Source organism: Apiospora marii (assembly GCF_038362585.1).
Source record: "Apiospora marii strain CBS 49790 chromosome Unknown utg000009l_segment0_segment0, whole genome shotgun sequence".
NCBI lineage: Eukaryota > Fungi > Ascomycota > Sordariomycetes > Amphisphaeriales > Apiosporaceae > Apiospora > Apiospora marii.
Genome location: NW_027117381.1, coordinates 615,568 through 632,703, shown reverse-complemented (window position 1 = coordinate 632,703; position 17,136 = coordinate 615,568). Strand labels below are relative to the sequence as shown.

The window sequence follows — 17,136 nt, the reverse complement described above, 5'->3', positions numbered from 1 at the left end:
TTGCAGTCGAGCTCGAGCATTCCACTGGCTGGTCACTTTTTCTACTTTTGGGGCTACCTTCTTGTCAACCAACATGCCGTGACTGAGCAACTATGAAGCCAGTTCAAGTACCCATTGGGTGAGTCAATGTCATTGGGTCGCTACTGGCATCGTCCATGAAAAGTTGTCAATCATGTAGGCACCTCAAGGTATCCATTCAAATCGTTTCATCCCATAACAACGTACATGTAGGTATCAAGGCACAATCTTGCAACCCTCAGGTTTTCCGCAAAACACTTTCCCCTCCACCCCTCATCAATCAACTACCAGGACACAAACTCGCCTTATCCCCCATCCCCGGCGAATCCCCACTCGTGCCCGCGTTCAGAGGCATACCGCACGATCCCTGATTCCACCCGTTGAAGTAGACATTATCCCACCGCTCCTCCTTGTCGGCGGCCCCCTCCGCCGCCGCGGGCGGGTTGTTGCTGCCGCTCAGCATCTCGTGGACCTTGCCGTTGGGGCAGACTGCCAGGGCGTCCGCGGTGGTGATGTTCTTGGCGTCGTCGGGGGCGCCCGTGTGGTAGACGACCTGGCAGTCGCCGCGGCCCCAGGGGTCGAAGCCGCCGGGCAGCTTCTCCGAGGGCTCACCCGTGTAGACGGGCACGAACTGCCATGCCACGCAGTTGAAGATGCCCGCGCACGAGGCGCAGCAGTCCACCTTGTTGCTCACGGCGCCGACGGTGGCCGTCGCCACGGGCACGTTGCCCGGGTTGACCAGGCTCGGGGCGTTGGTGTGCAGGGCCGGGTTGCAGAACGCGGGCACGGTGGTGGCCGGGTAGGAACCCGTAACGGTGGTGCATGCCGAGGTCGATCGAGCAGCAACCGCAGGTTGTGTGGAGCTGCTAGGGCTGGCGAGGAGGCATGAGCAGGCGCTGCTGACGCTCGCCCGCGGGTATGCGAAATCGACGAATGTGGGCAGGGCCGCATCTGCTGAAGAGGACTCCTGGATAACCGGCACGTCGCGCAGCATGGGTGGCGCTGTGGGCATGGAACGCTTTTGCTCGGATACGGCGCAGGGAGTATCGCCGGTGTGCCCAAAGCATGCAGGGCTGCCTGGCACGGGGCTGGCAGTGGGAGGAGAGGCGTACGTGAGCGGGGCAGCGTTGGCCTGGGCCGCTTCCATGCTGTAAAGCTTCATTGGGTGGGCAGCAATAGAGACTGTGCCGGCAGCTGCAGCCGCCCTTGCAGTAGGCTGAGTTAATGTCAGCTGAGGTTCAAGTGACTAAGTGGGTGATGGCATGGCTTACCTCGGCATGGACGTAGTTGCTGCAGAAAGAGGAGGCTTCGGCGGTGTGAGACGTGACTCGGAACTGCTTGAGCAGACTGTCGTTCTCATTGCAGGCAACTTCGCGCTCTGCCACAGCTCCGGGGAGAGGACCAGCGGCTACCAGGTTGGCTTGGGCGAGAACAGCAGCACAGCCTAGGATACGGCTTGCGCCGAGGACCGAAGGCGACAACATGATTTCGGGAGGTAGAAGGGTTCCTAGGGGTCGAGTGGTGACAGAAAGGGTGAAGCTTGGACAGCTGGTTCCGGGAAAGTCGAAAGGTCAAAACGACCAGCCAAGGCGTTTATATATTCCACGATGGACTTGATGCACACTAAGAATGGACACCAGCTAAGTAAGTGCCAGTGATGTGCCTCCGTGCTCTTCGACCACCTTGCTTCCGTTTCCAAACAAGCACTCGTTTGCGCTTGCGATTTGTGGATTGCAGGAGGTTCCAACTTGACAGATGGATCCTTACTCCAGATGCTTGCTGCGGTTCTCGATGTGTGTTTCCCGCAAAGAAGGGACGAGTACGGTTCCACGACAGGACTCAAGTATGGCAAGCTGCAAGGTACAGTGCTGTTTGGTCTAGAAGACGACTGCTGGGATCATTGGTTCACAAGCTTTGTGTGTGCAACAGACCAAGTGCTCGGGACGATGCAGTGACGTGACGTGAACGGGCAGCAGCTTGAACAGCAACAACAAGCAGTTGGCAGCAGATCTCCTGGCATTTTATTTATTAGGCGGGCGTGGCAGCATGATAACCGAGCTGGGCCTCCTCCTCTTCCCAAAGGGGCACCAACTGGGTCCTCTTTCCCAGGTTAGCCCTTCTTCCGAGAGTCAATCGATATGGGCTCATTCTTCCATCATGTGTGATTGGTGGTCCTGCATGTCTGCCGGTCCGGGGTTGGAATGGGCATGGCTCGAATGGCGGGCTCGGATCCTGGTTAGCACGGCGAATGAGGTGGGTGCCATGCTTTTCTGCAATCAATGCATGAACAGGAGGTGGGCGAGGATCTTCACACGATATCGCTCAATTAGATTGAAGGTCGTGATTAGTTATTAGCTGATTAGCCTAGTAAGGGCGTTGGGGGCGGTAGGGGGGCCACGACAAGCAATTTGCAACCACGGTCTATCCCGGGGTTGATTGCAGGGCCCAGAAATGCCGATCGCTCTTGTTTCAAGTTAAGTGCACGCGAAAGGGAGCAGTCGGCAGCATTTGCTCTGCCGCGACCGCAAGCTTGGATCCTTGGTTGGAATCCCGTTGCGGATAAATCCTCCAGTCACGTTGGACATGTTGACCGGGGGTTACAGTGACGGCGGGACATGGTGAGGAGAAATCACCAGTTTGTTTGCTTCTCACGCCAACCCTGATGCCTGGGTGACATCGGCTCTTGAGGCAGGCTAAATATTGTAACCTAGAAAGTGGAATGGACGACTATCTCCAGATCATAACCAGCGTGTCGGGTGGTGTTGTTTCTACGGCTTGAATTTGTTGTTTCCCAGTTCAACGGTGGACCAGCCTTTGAAGATCAGATCAACAGCACTGACTCGAGGAAATGATTAGTGGGCAGTTTGAGCTAATAGCTGATGAGAGTCAAGCCCATGGAATGCGAACGAATGAAGCCAATGACGTCGCGGCTGGGAGGCTGCATGTCTTGGGCATTTGGGGGCATGTGTGCACTGGATTGCGCTCGTGAGCTCTTATCGATAAGTCGGAATGGCACGTCACAGCAGCCCATCCCCCTTGCGCAGTCAACAGCTGCCAACCAGCATCATATCATATTGGTACCGATAGTGACGGCACGTCGGCGAGCTGATTGCATACCCTTTCAATAATAATCACCTGTTCCATGTCATTCTGACTGACTCTGCCCAGTCTGATCACTTGTGTCAAAATAGATTCGACTTACGTCGCGAAATGTTACAGCTTGGCTACTCAGCTTAGTCCCGCCAAGCGCTTCCTCCTTTGACTTTGAGATGCCTATTTCCTAGAAGAGTCCAGAACCAACTACTTACTACCTACCTACTCTCCGTGCTGCTGCATCTAATTTACACATTTCTCGCTTCGAGAGTGCCTCAAGATGACATCCTCGAACCCCACGTTTTTCTCGCGCATGGCCCGCGGCAACGAACCGCTTCTCCCTCTTCACACCAACAACCAGCGGGCCACCCCTAGAACCTCTAACGAATACGACCTCCGAGACCTTTCGCCCCGACCCTCATCCCCGCTGCTATCCCCAGACGCCAGACAAGACATGGACGTTTACGAAGACGACTTCCCCGCACGCCGGAACTCCAAGGACCGCAAGGGCAAGGCGAAGGCGGTGGCATATGCCGAACCCCTGTTGGAGTACCCGCCTATGAGTGTCGTGGATCGCATGCGCCTACAACGGGAAGCCCGAGCCGCAGCTCAGAGCAGAATGTACCAGAAGCACGACAGCCGCGAACTGCGCAGACACCAGAACAACCTACCATCCTGGACACCACCCTTTACCTCCCATTTCCACGACGAGAGTGACGATGCGTCACGACGGGAGCATAGCCGGTCGCGGCGGACACCCCGTGCGTCGTCCCAGAACCAGGACTACACGTCGAGCATGAGCTTCGTTGGGAGCGTGTTGCTAGGCCGATCACCAAAGACCGCGGACCGCGCGTCAACCGTCGAAACCGACACTACGTTCCGTACGATACAGCGGCGCGAGCGGCGGATTCAAGAAGAGCTCCAGAGACTGCTGGACGCGCAGGGGGCGGCCATCGAGCGCCAAATATCGGGAGATACGGGGGCTGCCGGCGCAGATGGGTCCAGCCAGGCCAGTACACCGCAGGGATCGACGTCGAGGCGGTCTTCGGCGTCGCAGTCGCCGCTGCGCTCCCGGACGGATCTGTACGACAGCCGGAACCCCGCCCCTGCGGTCATCCCCGTACGCCAGCCCAAGCCGAAGCCGCTGTCCCTGAGGCAGGTGCGCAACTCGATCGCGCGGACCATGTCCATGCTGGCCGACCTAAAGGCCGAGGAGACCCAGTACATCCTCGAAGCCCGCCAGGCTCGCTTGGGCGCCATCGCCGAGGCCAACCGGCTCTCGGCGCAGCATAAGACGATCGCTTTGGAGCTCAAGGCCATGGAGACGGACAAAGACGACCCGCTGCGGAGGGAGATACACAGTATGGACTCCGAGTACAAGAGCGTGTGCGTGGACATTGAAGAGTTTGAGGAGAAGTTGCGGCTGCTCAAGCTCAGGAAGGGCCAGCTGGAACGAAGAATGGAGGAGGCGCGCAGTGAGCGTGAGAGTGGCCTGAGTGGCTACCGTGGAGCATTGAAGGATACGGAGCGGAGTATCGGTGATATGATGAAGAGGCCCGGGGTCCGCGTCCTGGAGCTCGATAGCGACTTTGACTCTGGCTTGCAGATTGAAGAGGCGAACCGTAGGAACAGCACAGGGGCAGAAGACAGTTTGCGGGAAGCCTCTGCGGATAAGACCTACTCGATGGAAGGCAAGGTGACCGGGAAGGAGTTCATGCACTTACGACCGGAACGTCGCACGTTAGCCATGGCCAAGGAATGGTGGGAGGGGGAGGCGGCTGTGCTCACACGTCGCCAGGCGGCGGTCGACCGCGAACTTGAGGCGCTGCATGAAGGCATTGAAGTCTGGAGCGATGTGGTCGCGCAAATATCGGGCTACGAGACACGCCTGGCGGCCGCCATCAGCAGCTTGATGGATGCGGGCGGCTTCGAAGACGCCAACTCAGACAAGGCCGCATCGCGGCAGCGCAAGCGCGACGAAAAGCTGTTCCGGGCCCAGTATACCGATCTGATGAACACGATCCAGGAGATCGAGAGCTACCTCGGCCACGCCGAGTCGAAAGGGTACAATCTGCTCATCGTCGCTATTGGCGGCGAGTTGACCGGGTTCAAGGAGGGCGAGCGGATGCTGCTGGAGACTATGCACTCTCACGGCATCGAGTACAAGGACCTGGTCGATGCGAGAAAAGAAGAAGCGGAAGACTCTGAGCGGCGCGCAGCCAAGTCCGGGCTGATCGATATACAAGACCGAGAACAGGACGAGCCTGTTCGGCCGGAGCAACAGCCTGACGACGATCTCACTGGTAGCGTGATTCGAAACTGGGGCGGATCGGTTCTGGACGACCAGCAGCCCGACCCGGCGGCAAAAGGGGCACAGCATGCCAAATCACGGAGTCGTGGCAGCCTTACAAACAGCAAGGCGAATAGTCCACTCAAACGGTCTCTACACCAAGAAGCAGCAACATCATCAAAACACAATGACGAGGACGTTCTGCAGCAGCAAGACCACCATCAGGATGAGAGCGACAATGAGGTCCCGCTGGGCCTCCTCAATGAAGCCCACCATGCCGAGACGAGTGATGAGGAAGACGATGGCCACCCAGATCATCAATCTTCTACGAACGAGGTCCCGGCCGAGTTCCTGTCCATGCACCACAGCGAGAACCGGAAGCTGTCGGCGGCGGCGGCAGCGGATCCAGACGACGACAACAGCAACAGCCGCGACAAAGGCCACGAGAGTGAGGGGGAGCACGACGACCACAATGAGCCTCCTCTGGATCTGATGACGGAGAGTCGGAGGGAGGATGTTGATTAGTATCAATGTTTTGGGATGTGAGGCCGGTGGTTGGTGGGCTGGGGAGTTTTCAGAATTATGATGATGCGATGGCGCCTGGTGTTCATTCACTCTACAGCGCATTGATAGCTTTGGGTGCATCTGGATGGATGAGTTACGGGGAGAGAGGGTTTGGTGTAGTAGGTACCTGACGTTTGAGTAGGGATTACAGCATTGCATACATTATTCACGGCCGAGGTAAATAAAACATAATTCCACGTCATGGGCTGCTGTTGTGCTCGTTGCTGTTCGATACATAATAGTGTGCCTGCATCAAATACATGCCATTTGCAAACATATACGTATCAGGTGTATAAGTATGCTGCATTTGATCCAAGTTCAGCAATATTGCGTATTTTATTATGGCAGACTTGGATGCGCAAATCTTGAACTGCCCGCTCTATCCAAGTGTGGTTTATTTTCATAGAGAAATATTTTTTATTATATCTAGTCCGTGAACATAATCATGTATTCCTTGTGTATATATATTCCCAGGCCATCGTCTACTGGCGTTCTGGCTGCTGCTGCTGCTGCTCTACATACGCTTTTGCTCCCTATGTAAGGTTTGGGGGGCACTTCTGGACCTTTTCTACTATACCAAGATCAACAAATCAGATGTTATATTTGCCTTAGGCCAATACCCACTCGCCATGTTGTAGCCTCTGCTGTTAAAAAAGCAAGCTCTCCATGCATCCGTTTCTTCACGCCCACGGGGGTTCGGGGGACTGGAGCGCCCCCCAGCTCGGCAAACCTCGGCTACTGGCTCCATACGAAAGTCGACGGAGCTTCACCCGCCTAATAAGCCCCCATGGAGAGAGATGGTACTACAGCAGCACATGCCCACCGCCCCAATTCATTGTGTTTTCCCATGGGAATTCAAAGTAGAGTTGTGTGCACTCGCTCCATTGATTGCATATATCTAAAGAGGCATATAGGAGCAGAGAGATGATACCTTCTCCTGAACACTAAGCAAACAAACAAGTCCCTGGTCAACCCTAACGCCTTTCGGTAACTCAACACACAATGCATCATAATTCCTCGTCTTCTGATTCTCTTCCGGGATTTCCCGATGCCGCTTGCTGCTGCTGGCCGCAAGTCTGAAAGCGTGTCGTGTGCGCCCACAAAGTTCGTCACATCACTCTGCTGCAGCAAGTCCGTCATACGCCAAATACCCCTCTCGACCACTCGAGCTTTTGAGGGGGTAATATCGAACCACAAGCATGCGCTGCTTGGGTCTCGGGGGAGCGAAACTACTCTCTTTCCCCCCTCTCCTCACATCCCACCTCCGCTTCTAGGGCTGCGATGTGTGACGATGGCGACACCATGGCTTAGCGAACGCGCTTGAAGAACGAGCTGGAGCCCGCCATGGCGACCGAGGTGTCCATCACCCACTCGCCGACGCCCAGGTACTTCTCGATCCATTTGCTGGCTTCTTTGTTGTTCTCGCCCATGATCTGGCTTCCCTGGAAACTGGGTCTGCCGAGTCCCATATAGGGGCATGCGTTAGCCGGCTGCGCACTCAATGTCTTCTTTCTTTTCCTCTTCGTTCCTGTGCACTAGCATGCGGTCGGGTTACTCACGTCAAACCGGTCGAACGTCTCATGCCTGCCAGCACCGTCGAGACTAGAACGAATACTCCGTCAGCTATTGTTTATTCCGCACTTCTCCTCCTATTGCCCTCGGCCCCCATCTCTTCGAAGCAGAGTTCTGTGTCGCCAAGCGAAACTCGTGGCTCAGGTCGGAGCTCCGAGCGTTGTTCGTTGCGTGCGATCGACCGACGGGGCAGAACCACTCGAGCGGCCGGGGGGCTGGGGAATGGGGGATGGGTCGACGACATCAGGACATACTGAGGACAGCATCGACGCTGTAGTGGAGTAATTTGCCGAGCTTTCCCCAGAGACCAAACGTCAGTAAGTTGAGGAACTGTGGCCGCGGAAGATGCAAAAGTTTCAGAATTCGAGCGCCCAAATTGCGGCAGCCGGCTGAAGCAGCCAGCCTGCGAGGGGAGGTTTGGATGTTTGGGGACTGACCACCATCTTGAAGATTGATTGATTGTTTGTTTCGTTTCTGATATATTCGCAGCAAGCTAATCCAGGGGACTCCCTTGGATGGCGGATGTGGGTTCGGAAGGTGAACAGATGAGGATGTGGTTGGTGATGGTTAAGGTGATGGGGCCTTAACGATCTCCCGGGCTCAATCAGCTGCACACCCCTTCACCGATAGCAGCAAGCTGTGTCATGCGATGGGCACTTGCTTAGCGCCTGTTCTAGAGGCTGCCTAGGCACCTTAGGCACATGCTTTTGGCGGGGCACATCAGCCCCCCAAAGTGTGGCTACTGCTACTCTATATGTGGCTGTGTCTTGTGGCTATACTCTGCGGCTCCTCCTCGGCTGAGTCATCGGGCAGCTCCGACAAGCTTGCTCTACTGGTGCCTCAGGCAATCAAACGCCCAGACAAAAGAAGAAACGCATTTTGAGGGGCATCCCAGCTTATCAGCTATCGGGGGCGGCGGGTCGCAAGCCGCAATCGCTTCCCATCAGCTCACCCCACCATCATGGCTCCGAAGTGAAGCAAGAGGGTTTCCGGCCAACCCGCTCTGACCGCCTTGCTATTTCGGGACATTTGGACAATGGAAAAAGGAGGGAGTCGGGCCAGGAAAAGAAGACACGACGTGCGTGGATAGGCCGGAGAGCCTAGATGCCTAGATGGCCGAAGACTGCCCACGGGTGTCATGGACGACAGCCCATTGGCAAATATTAGGCCCGAGTTCTGGCTGGGAAATGGCGGGGCTGACGCTTCACCTGGCGCTCATTGCCCGTTTCACTGTTTCGCCAAAACGTTGAGTTACGTTGCGCTACTTTTAGGTAAGGTTCCAATGCGGCGCGATAAGCCCAAAAAGCCATGCTCGCCAAGGCCAGGCAAACCGCCAGGAGTCAGGCAGTTGCAGGACCAAGACTTTTCCAAGACGGACCTGACTGCAGGAGTGCAACAGAATCTCCAGCTAGCCAGAAAGGCACCAGGACCTACAGGAGGCGATGGGGCATTTGGACCCTTCGGACGTCCAGGATGGTGGCATTTTGCAATGCAATATGTTATCTAATTGGTAAGTAAAATCGGGCGCTGGTCCCCGAATCCGATGTACGGGACTGCCCATGCCCATGCGTTTCGTTTTAGCAGCAGTTGCAGCAAGCATTGGCAGCTCACTTTTTGGTGCTTGCGTTGTTGCTTTTTTGGCTGCTGCCAATCAAAGGAGGGGCAGCTAACAGGCCCTGCCCACCTCAGATGAACCAGTAGCAGCGAGCTTGTAACTGCCATCCCACTCTCTCCCACCTCCGACCCCTCCAGTACGGGCCTTCTGTACTCAGCCAGTACTCGAGTCCCGTGTACCTACCACCTACCGCTGAGCGATTGAGGCACTTTCTCCTCCCCGACCTGGCTCGCTCTGCCAGTCTGTCTTGTACTAGCTTGGGGAAGCTCCGCGCATCGCAAAAAGCCAAAGCCAATTCCTGGAGCAGAACGCGGGAGATACAAAAATAAAAATTTCCCACTCCCTCGACGGAAAACCCAGTCAGATCATCTTCCCAGGGAACGAAACGACCAAAGAACCAACCTTCTTCCTTCACTAAAGAAACCGGCTCGAAACTTCAGCTGCAGGACCCGCGTTTTGCCCTTGACAACAAATCATCTGGTAAGTTGCATTTTGCTATTGCGGGCGGGACCTATTTCGGTCGTTCATCATGCCTTCCCCTCCATTTTTATGGTACCCGAGCCCCTCTGGCCACCTGAGGTCGAACGATATATCCCGTACATCGCGAGAGCCTTGAGCATCCAGACGCTTGATTTTCGCCGCTACGCAACCTCACTTCCTGAATCGCCTCTACCGCTCCCGAAAAAATTTGGCCGAGTAGCAATTGTCATCCCATTCTCCCAGTCGACTTGTCCGGTTTCACCCTGTAATACCGCCGACTTCTCCCCTCTTCCGTTCTGCCCGTTCTGCCCGTTGCCCCTTGACCTGCCCGAGGCTTCATATTTATCTCGGAGCACTCCCACTCCAGCCCACCTTGTCCATATCTATTTCACCATCCGAGTTTCCCAGCTAATCTCTGAAATTCTTCCAAAATGGCCAGTAAAGTTAGAGTCGATCAAGCAGCCATGCCGCACCACCGCAACCAGTCCTCGGCGAACACCGCCCTCGACCACCTCTCGGTCGGCAGCAAGATCGAGTGGCTCGCCTCCATCGATACTGCCCACCGGCCCGAGAAGAACCTCCGCCGCACCTCCATCATCTGCACAATCGGCCCCAAGACCAACTCCCCCGAGGCCATCAACAAGCTCCGAACCGCTGGTCTCAATGTCGTTCGCATGAACTTCTCCCACGGCTCGTACGAGTACCACCAGACTGTCATTGACAATGCCCGTGCTGCCGAGAAGTCCCAGAAGGGCCGCCAGGTCGCCATTGCCCTTGACACCAAGGGCCCGGAGATCCGCACTGGTAACACTGCCAACGACGAGGATCTTCCCCTCGCCGCCGGCACCGTCATGAACATCACCACCGATGAGCAGTACGCCACCTCGTGCAACACTGAGCACATGTACGTCGACTACAAGAACATCACCAAGGTCATCCAGCCCGGCCGCATCATCTACGTCGATGATGGTATTCTTGCCTTCGAGACCCTGGAGGTCGTCGACGACAAGACCGTCAAGGTCAAGGCCCTGAACAACGGCTTCATCAGCTCCAAGAAGGGTGTCAACCTGCCCAACACTGATGTCGATCTGCCCGCTCTGTCCGAGAAGGACAAGAACGACCTGCGCTTCGGTGTCAAGAACGGCGTCGACATGGTCTTCGCTTCCTTCATCCGCCGCGGCCAGGATATCAAGGACATCCGTGAGGTCCTTGGCCCCGATGGCAAGAACATCCAAATCATTGCCAAGATTGAGAACCGTCAAGGTCTCAACAACTTCCGCGAGATCCTTGCCGAGACTGATGGTGTCATGGTTGCCCGTGGTGACCTGGGTATCGAGATTCCCGCCGCCGAGGTCTTCGCCGCTCAGAAGAAGCTCATTGCCATGTGCAACCTGGCTGGCAAGCCCGTCATCTGCGCTACCCAGATGCTCGAGTCCATGATCAAGAACCCCCGCCCCACCCGTGCCGAGATCTCCGATGTTGGTAACGCTGTCACCGACGGTGCTGACTGTGTCATGTTGTCCGGTGAGACCGCCAAGGGCTCCTACCCCCAGGAGGCCGTCCGCGAGATGTCCGAGGCTTGCTTGAAGGCCGAGAACACTATCCCCTATGTCGCTACGTTCGAGGAGATGTGCACTCTGGTCAAGCGCCCCGTCAGCGTCACCGAGTCCTGCGCTATGGCCGCTGTTCGCGCCTCCCTGGACCTCAACGCCGGTGGTATCATCGTCCTGTCCACATCCGGTGACTCGGCCCGCCTGATCTCCAAGTACCGCCCCGTGTGCCCCATCTTCATGGTTACTCGTAGCGCGAGCACCTCCCGATACGGCCACCTGTACCGCGGTGTCTACCCCTTCCACTTCCCCGAGGAGAAGCCCGACTTCGAGAAGGTCAACTGGCAAGAGGATGTCGACCGCCGCATCAAGTGGGCTGTTTCCAACGCTCTGTCCCTCAACACCATCTCCCACGGTGACACCCTCGTTGTCGTCCAGGGCTGGAAGGGTGGTCTCGGAAACACCAACACCCTCCGCATTGTCAAGGCTGACGTTGAGCACCTCGGCATTGGCCGCCTGGATTAAAGGATTTAGACGAATAAAAATGAATGGCATAGATCTCTGGAATGATCACGGGAACGGAGTAGGCAGCATGGGAACAATACCTCTTTTCACGAAATAATAGACTCATGAATTACTACTTCTTTATGAACGACAATGTACAAAGCTTTGACGTTGAAATATCTCATGGTGAAACAACATCGGATGTCCGGATCAGGGATGATGGTGTATTGCTCATAACCTTGCTATCTGAATTTGAAGTGAGCTAACTTGCAACATGCATCATACCAACGCGAATAGTATCTGCGATATGGCAATGACCACCCTTGACTGAAGTAGACTCCCGACACATTCCCCTGTACCAAGACCCCAACACCAATCGATATCGAGTTCCACATGATGATTGATGCCGCCAATCTAGTACGACTTCAGAGTTTGGTTGCTTCATGTCTGGATCTCTTCTTCCCTTCCCCTACACGAAGATGCGACATAGTTTTGATGAAATGCTGGCCCATACTGCTTTGCATACTGTTTTCCCCGGCCTCTGCTCACATCCAACACGACCAAACTGGCCCCGACTCTGGCACAAATCAACGCATAGTCACCGTTTCGTTTGTATGTTTACTGATCAGATCCGAGTGGAGAGTTGAGGGCATGTCATGACGATCGCACGCACTATGATTCCTGACGCATGGCCAATCATTATAGTGGAATGTACATATTGATACAGTCTGGTGATGCGTTCTCCCGCAACCTTGAGGGAGGCCAAGGTGCGTAATGTCATCGCCACTTCTTGGGTTGCAAACGGACACGGGGCATCAACACATCCCGAGTGAGTTAGTGAGGCGGTCGGCGGTGACAGCTTCAGTAACGATGCCCTTGGATGCATATTCCCAATCCATCTATTTCTTCCCTTTCCATTCTGTGGCTAGTCTACATTGCCTTCGTTTGCTCGGCCACTTTTTCCAAATCGATCATTAGATCTCATCATCCATTGGTGAGTGGATGGACCGGAATGCTTCTGCATATGTGCCGGCTTGTTTGCAATGCTGTCTTGATAACAGTCGATCAGATGTCAACGGGCCTCCTCTACATATGCTCCATGTCTGCGTTGGGGCCGTCCAGTAGTATGCAAACAGCAGGAGCGGCAGCAGCCAGCGTCTTTTCCCAAAGGTATCGATTACTGATCTGGATGCTCCGTTTGCGATGCAGGCAGTTGATTTATGTCTCAGCTTTCCCCATAGCTGCAAGAAGCATGCAGGTCCTGTGTCATCGGTGAAGCCTGACATCCGAATTCTCCGATGCTGCCCGGTGCTTGGTGAAAGGAACTGCGTCTTCGCCCTCTGAATCGGGACTGGGGTCTCCACTGATTGGGCTTTGGTCGATGCTGTCTTTGGCAATATGAGGCTGATGTGCAGCCTCCTCACAGATAGAAGTACGTATGATGATGCCCTTTTGCCTGGCATCCACCGACCTGCCAGGGTTCTAGCCCGGACCTTTTGGTATCTGGGGATTTGTCATTGGCAATCTGTCGTTTGATGATGTCGTAATATCTCCACAGCTGAGTCCTTTCATGTATGCTGTTGGGAAGTCGAACACTTCGGTAAGAAAGATATCTGCAGCATTATGCGTATGTCTCGGTGATAGCAGGCAGCAAATGTTGTTAGGGAAAGGGAGGAGATGTAGTGATTTGGAATCAAGATCAAACGGAAAGCAGAACACAGAGAAACGGACAGAGAGACTCCTGAGCCTTTGAACTTGACGAGTATCACGAAGAGCTTGAGAGTGCAGGAAATCCTCCATATAAGCCTGGCTCTTCTCCTCCATTTCCCTTCCTCCATCTCATCCTTTTCCACATCTCATCACAACATCCTCTTCTTTTGACATTGATCCTCAACACTTTCTCTTCGCTTACATAACTTCTCTGACATTGTACCTGGTGTACATCTTTTCATCCTTAACCTTCAGTCATCTAATCTTTCTCTCAACCCAACACATCCCTCCCCATCATGACAGCCCAACTCCATCATAGGCGTTCCAAATCATCTCCAGCCTCAGCCACGGTCGTTTCACCACATAGTCGACTGCCATCGCAGCTCGTTTTATCATTCTACTACATCATCTACTAATATCTTCACTTTCTACTCTCTTTAACTTCTCATACTTCTATCCAACTAGAACTGACATCGAATTACCACATTATTCCGCTTGACACTTGACTCGGCACCTCCTCGGATCACAATCTCATTCGAGCTTCGCGTCGAGGGATCACACACTAAAGGTAAGTTGTGCTTTATCCCAATGGCCCAGCACATCAAATTTGCAACTGAAAGAATCACACACTACTTACTATCCAAGATCCATTCCATGTGTCTCAGTTGGCGTACACGCCCCTACCTCTGACACACATTCGCGTGTCTTCATTTTTTCATCATGCTAACCGTAGGATGACCAAGTAAGGACACGATACCGCTAGAGAAGCAGCTGGCGGTTCCAACATTCCACGTCGAGTGTCTGCTGCAACGCTGGAGGACTTGGCCACAGGCACCTATCTCCATCTGGCCTGCCCATGTCCACCACGCACACCTTTTGACCTGGCTCGGGTGGGTTGCCTACCTTTGTGCTCAACAGGCTTCACCAACAGGCTTCACTACTGCATCATGGCCCATAACACCATTGGTGTCTTGCCAGTCGTCGATTACTACCACGACCCCCACGGCCCCCTTGCCGGGATCAGGGCAATGCATCGGTTCCGGACGAAGAACCTCCTGACCATCCTCGGAGATGAGTCATGTAACCTCGACCAACAACACTCGCCCGGATGATCAACTTCATCGATCACTTGCTGACCGGAACAGCACATCCATGCAGTGGGTTCCATGTGATGGGAGCAATGATACAACCAAAGAGGTCATACTTGGACTTCGCCCAAACACCTAGCTTAACCGTTCGGCCCTGGATGGTACGGACATTATCGTCATGTCCATATCTCCTTCGTTGGCCCACGCACGCACGCTTTCCGACGATATCATAACCATATCCAAGCAACATCTATCCCTTGCTCGCTGACGATAAGAGCTTGCATCTGAAGGATCGATTTGACGGATTCACTCAAAGTAACTCATACTGCGCCATTCTTTTATATATATGCAACAAACCACCACAACTTCTTTCTTTTCCTTTCCCCATCCGGCATGGATCCCTAGCCTCATCCCGAGGTTGGTCGTCGACACGCCCACGCCCTCCTTTCCACGGCCAAGACTTGGCTGAAGCTCTCCACGCCTTCGTCAAGCACAAGCGCCACGGGCTCAGATTCTCGCCACTCTTCCCAGTCATGCACATGGGTTAGTGAACCGAGCGAAAGATTGAGCATCACGGATCTTGTCGATCGTGCACTGCGCCACAGCTGTGACCCAAGGCTTACGAGAGCCCGCGCTGGGCAGTCGAATACTCCCCAGGTCGTTACCTTCTCCTCCCAGGGCGCTCTTCGCTAGTCATCAAGCAGACAAGGCGAAGGCCCAGGCTTCACTGGCGTCGATTACCGAAGCAGTCTTGCGCCACTGCTTCGAAGACGGTCGGTCACGGATACCAGGCGACCTGGTTTCGGTCCCATTACGCGGCCGCACTTGGAGAAATGCTGCGGGTAATCCCGCCGCGAATCTGTCGGCCGTTCCTCGGACCAGTTCCACTATTACTGGCCCGCCGCTTGCTGGGAGCCAATGAAGCGGCTTGGAAGGGGTATCATGGTCGGTACGTCCCGGCAATGACTGATGACGTGCGGCCGAGCTGCACGGGGGCAGAAGCTACGAGTCGACTTCCTCGATCTTCCCACCCCAAAGGCAGCTGGATGTAAGCGGACCATGGTTGGGCCTCTGGACACCTTCGAGAATGATGAGAGTGACCAGACTGCACGATGCCGTTGCCCTGGTCTGGGAAATCATCAGCGGTCTACCAATGCGACCGGACCAAGCGCTGGACCCCTCGCGCTCCGAGATGGAAAGGCTCGACGACCTCTGGCGCGAAGTCCGAGCCGAGCTCGCGGTCCGCTACGGCAGACAATCAGGCCCGGTTCTAATCACGGAAGAGGACGAGGAGGAACGCTGAGCAACAGCGCGTCGATGACGCGACCAAGCAGCTTATCGAGATTAACTCCTACAGGTGCATGCTCCAAGGGATTCATTACCCAAGGGGTCCGGTACCAGGAGAGCGGAGAAGTGCCGAATACTTGGGAATCACGAGCCTACTTCCAGAAGAAGGGGTACTACCCGCGTTACTACCCCAGCTGGACTGGCATCGATGTTACCGCTTCGAGGACGATCGAATGCAGACACCAGGACAGCGCGGCAGAATTAGACCCCGATCCCACCATCTCGCCTTGGAACTCTACGGGAAGCTCCCGTGCCCCGTGTGGCTCGGCACGCCAGAGAATGATAAAGAGATCGAAGAATTCTTATCTTGGGCCGGTCTCGAGCCCTTGGTAGTATTCGAAGCAATGTGTCGACCAACTTAGGAGCGCAGGTGTCCCCCATCATGATGCCCAGAACGTCGTCCGGGGGCCACATAAGGCTCGACATAGAGGACTACATGCCCCCTCTTCACAATGCCGGTCCCACACAGACAGTGGTGCGGTCGCAGTTGACGCATATGTATCGACTCTTGGGATCTCTCAGGAAGAATTAATATCACAGGGAATACACTTCGAGGTCGAAGACTCTTTCTTACAATCCCCGAGCAAAACGGTGACCCAATTGAAGTCACAATACGTCATTTCCAATAACAGAGCCCACATGAGACATCTGGATGGGCTGTCTCAGTTGAAGATTTGGTGATGCGAGGATGCTTTCGACTAGATCACTAAACATAAGGCACTACGAAGCTCTCTGGACAGATCAACTGGTCTTGAGAGCGGTCCTACCCTATGAACACGAGTAATCCCGACATGCTGTCATGTTCACTGATGCTTCTATACGCTTCTTATGGACAAGCCCCTGCGCGTCACATACCATGATGCCCACAACCACGAAGACACTACACCGAAACCTGGACAAGACCTCATCCATTCCCCAGAGCCAAGCAGCGTGGCCTTTCTACGACCTACCAACCTCCCCCTCGGGCGCCTGAGGTACTACCTTTGGGTGAATCAGGGACGTCTAAACGTTCCCGCCCCCTTTCACCCATCACTCGGCCGTACCTTTGAACAGATGGCATATTCTACGTCCAGTACTCAAGCCCAATAGCCTTGAATTTCCCCATGAGAAGATGGTGTTGATTTGTTAATGGTGTTCAAGGCTTCTCAGCCGGACTGAAATGGTGGTGTGGCAATGCTTACGCTCAGCCCACCATTCCATGGGGGTTGCAGTAGCTCACACATAATCGCACAAATATATTGATTGCAACGTATACAATAGTCCCTAGGACCCCATATTCTTACACCAAGCCCCACGCACGTTCAT

The 17,136-nt window shown here is 54.7% G+C and overlaps 5 protein-coding genes across 5 annotated transcripts; 3 read left to right on the top strand and 2 right to left on the bottom strand.

Moving 5' to 3' along the window:
* Positions 1 to 298: 298 nt before the first annotated feature.
* PG985_011689 (uncharacterized protein) lies at positions 299 to 1,502 on the bottom strand (the record flags this gene model as incomplete). Its single annotated transcript, XM_066831456.1, has 2 exons — positions 299 to 1,234; positions 1,290 to 1,502. The coding sequence occupies 2 exons, from the start codon at positions 1,500 to 1,502 to the stop codon at positions 299 to 301; spliced, it is 1,149 nt and encodes a 382-aa protein (XP_066679506.1).
* A 1,889-nt stretch (positions 1,503 to 3,391) lies between these two features.
* PG985_011688 (uncharacterized protein) lies at positions 3,392 to 5,926 on the top strand (the record flags this gene model as incomplete). Its single annotated transcript, XM_066831455.1, has 1 exon — positions 3,392 to 5,926. One exon carries the CDS (start codon positions 3,392 to 3,394, stop codon positions 5,924 to 5,926), a length of 2,535 nt encoding a protein of 844 aa, XP_066679505.1.
* Positions 5,927 to 7,272: 1,346 nt separating this feature from the next.
* On the bottom strand, positions 7,273 to 7,980 carry PG985_011687 (uncharacterized protein; the record flags this gene model as incomplete). The annotated part of the gene is made up of 4 exons (XM_066831454.1): positions 7,273 to 7,414; positions 7,525 to 7,567; positions 7,792 to 7,867; positions 7,975 to 7,980. 4 exons carry the CDS (start codon positions 7,978 to 7,980, stop codon positions 7,273 to 7,275), a joined length of 267 nt encoding a protein of 88 aa, XP_066679504.1.
* A 2,083-nt stretch (positions 7,981 to 10,063) lies between these two features.
* Positions 10,064 to 11,707, top strand: PG985_011686 (uncharacterized protein; the record flags this gene model as incomplete). The annotated part of the gene is made up of 1 exon (XM_066831453.1): positions 10,064 to 11,707. One exon carries the CDS (start codon positions 10,064 to 10,066, stop codon positions 11,705 to 11,707), a length of 1,644 nt encoding a protein of 547 aa, XP_066679503.1.
* Positions 11,708 to 15,446: 3,739 nt separating this feature from the next.
* PG985_011685 (uncharacterized protein) lies at positions 15,447 to 15,787 on the top strand (the record flags this gene model as incomplete). Its single annotated transcript, XM_066831452.1, has 2 exons — positions 15,447 to 15,532; positions 15,589 to 15,787. The coding sequence occupies 2 exons, from the start codon at positions 15,447 to 15,449 to the stop codon at positions 15,785 to 15,787; spliced, it is 285 nt and encodes a 94-aa protein (XP_066679502.1).
* Positions 15,788 to 17,136: the final 1,349 nt, after the last annotated feature.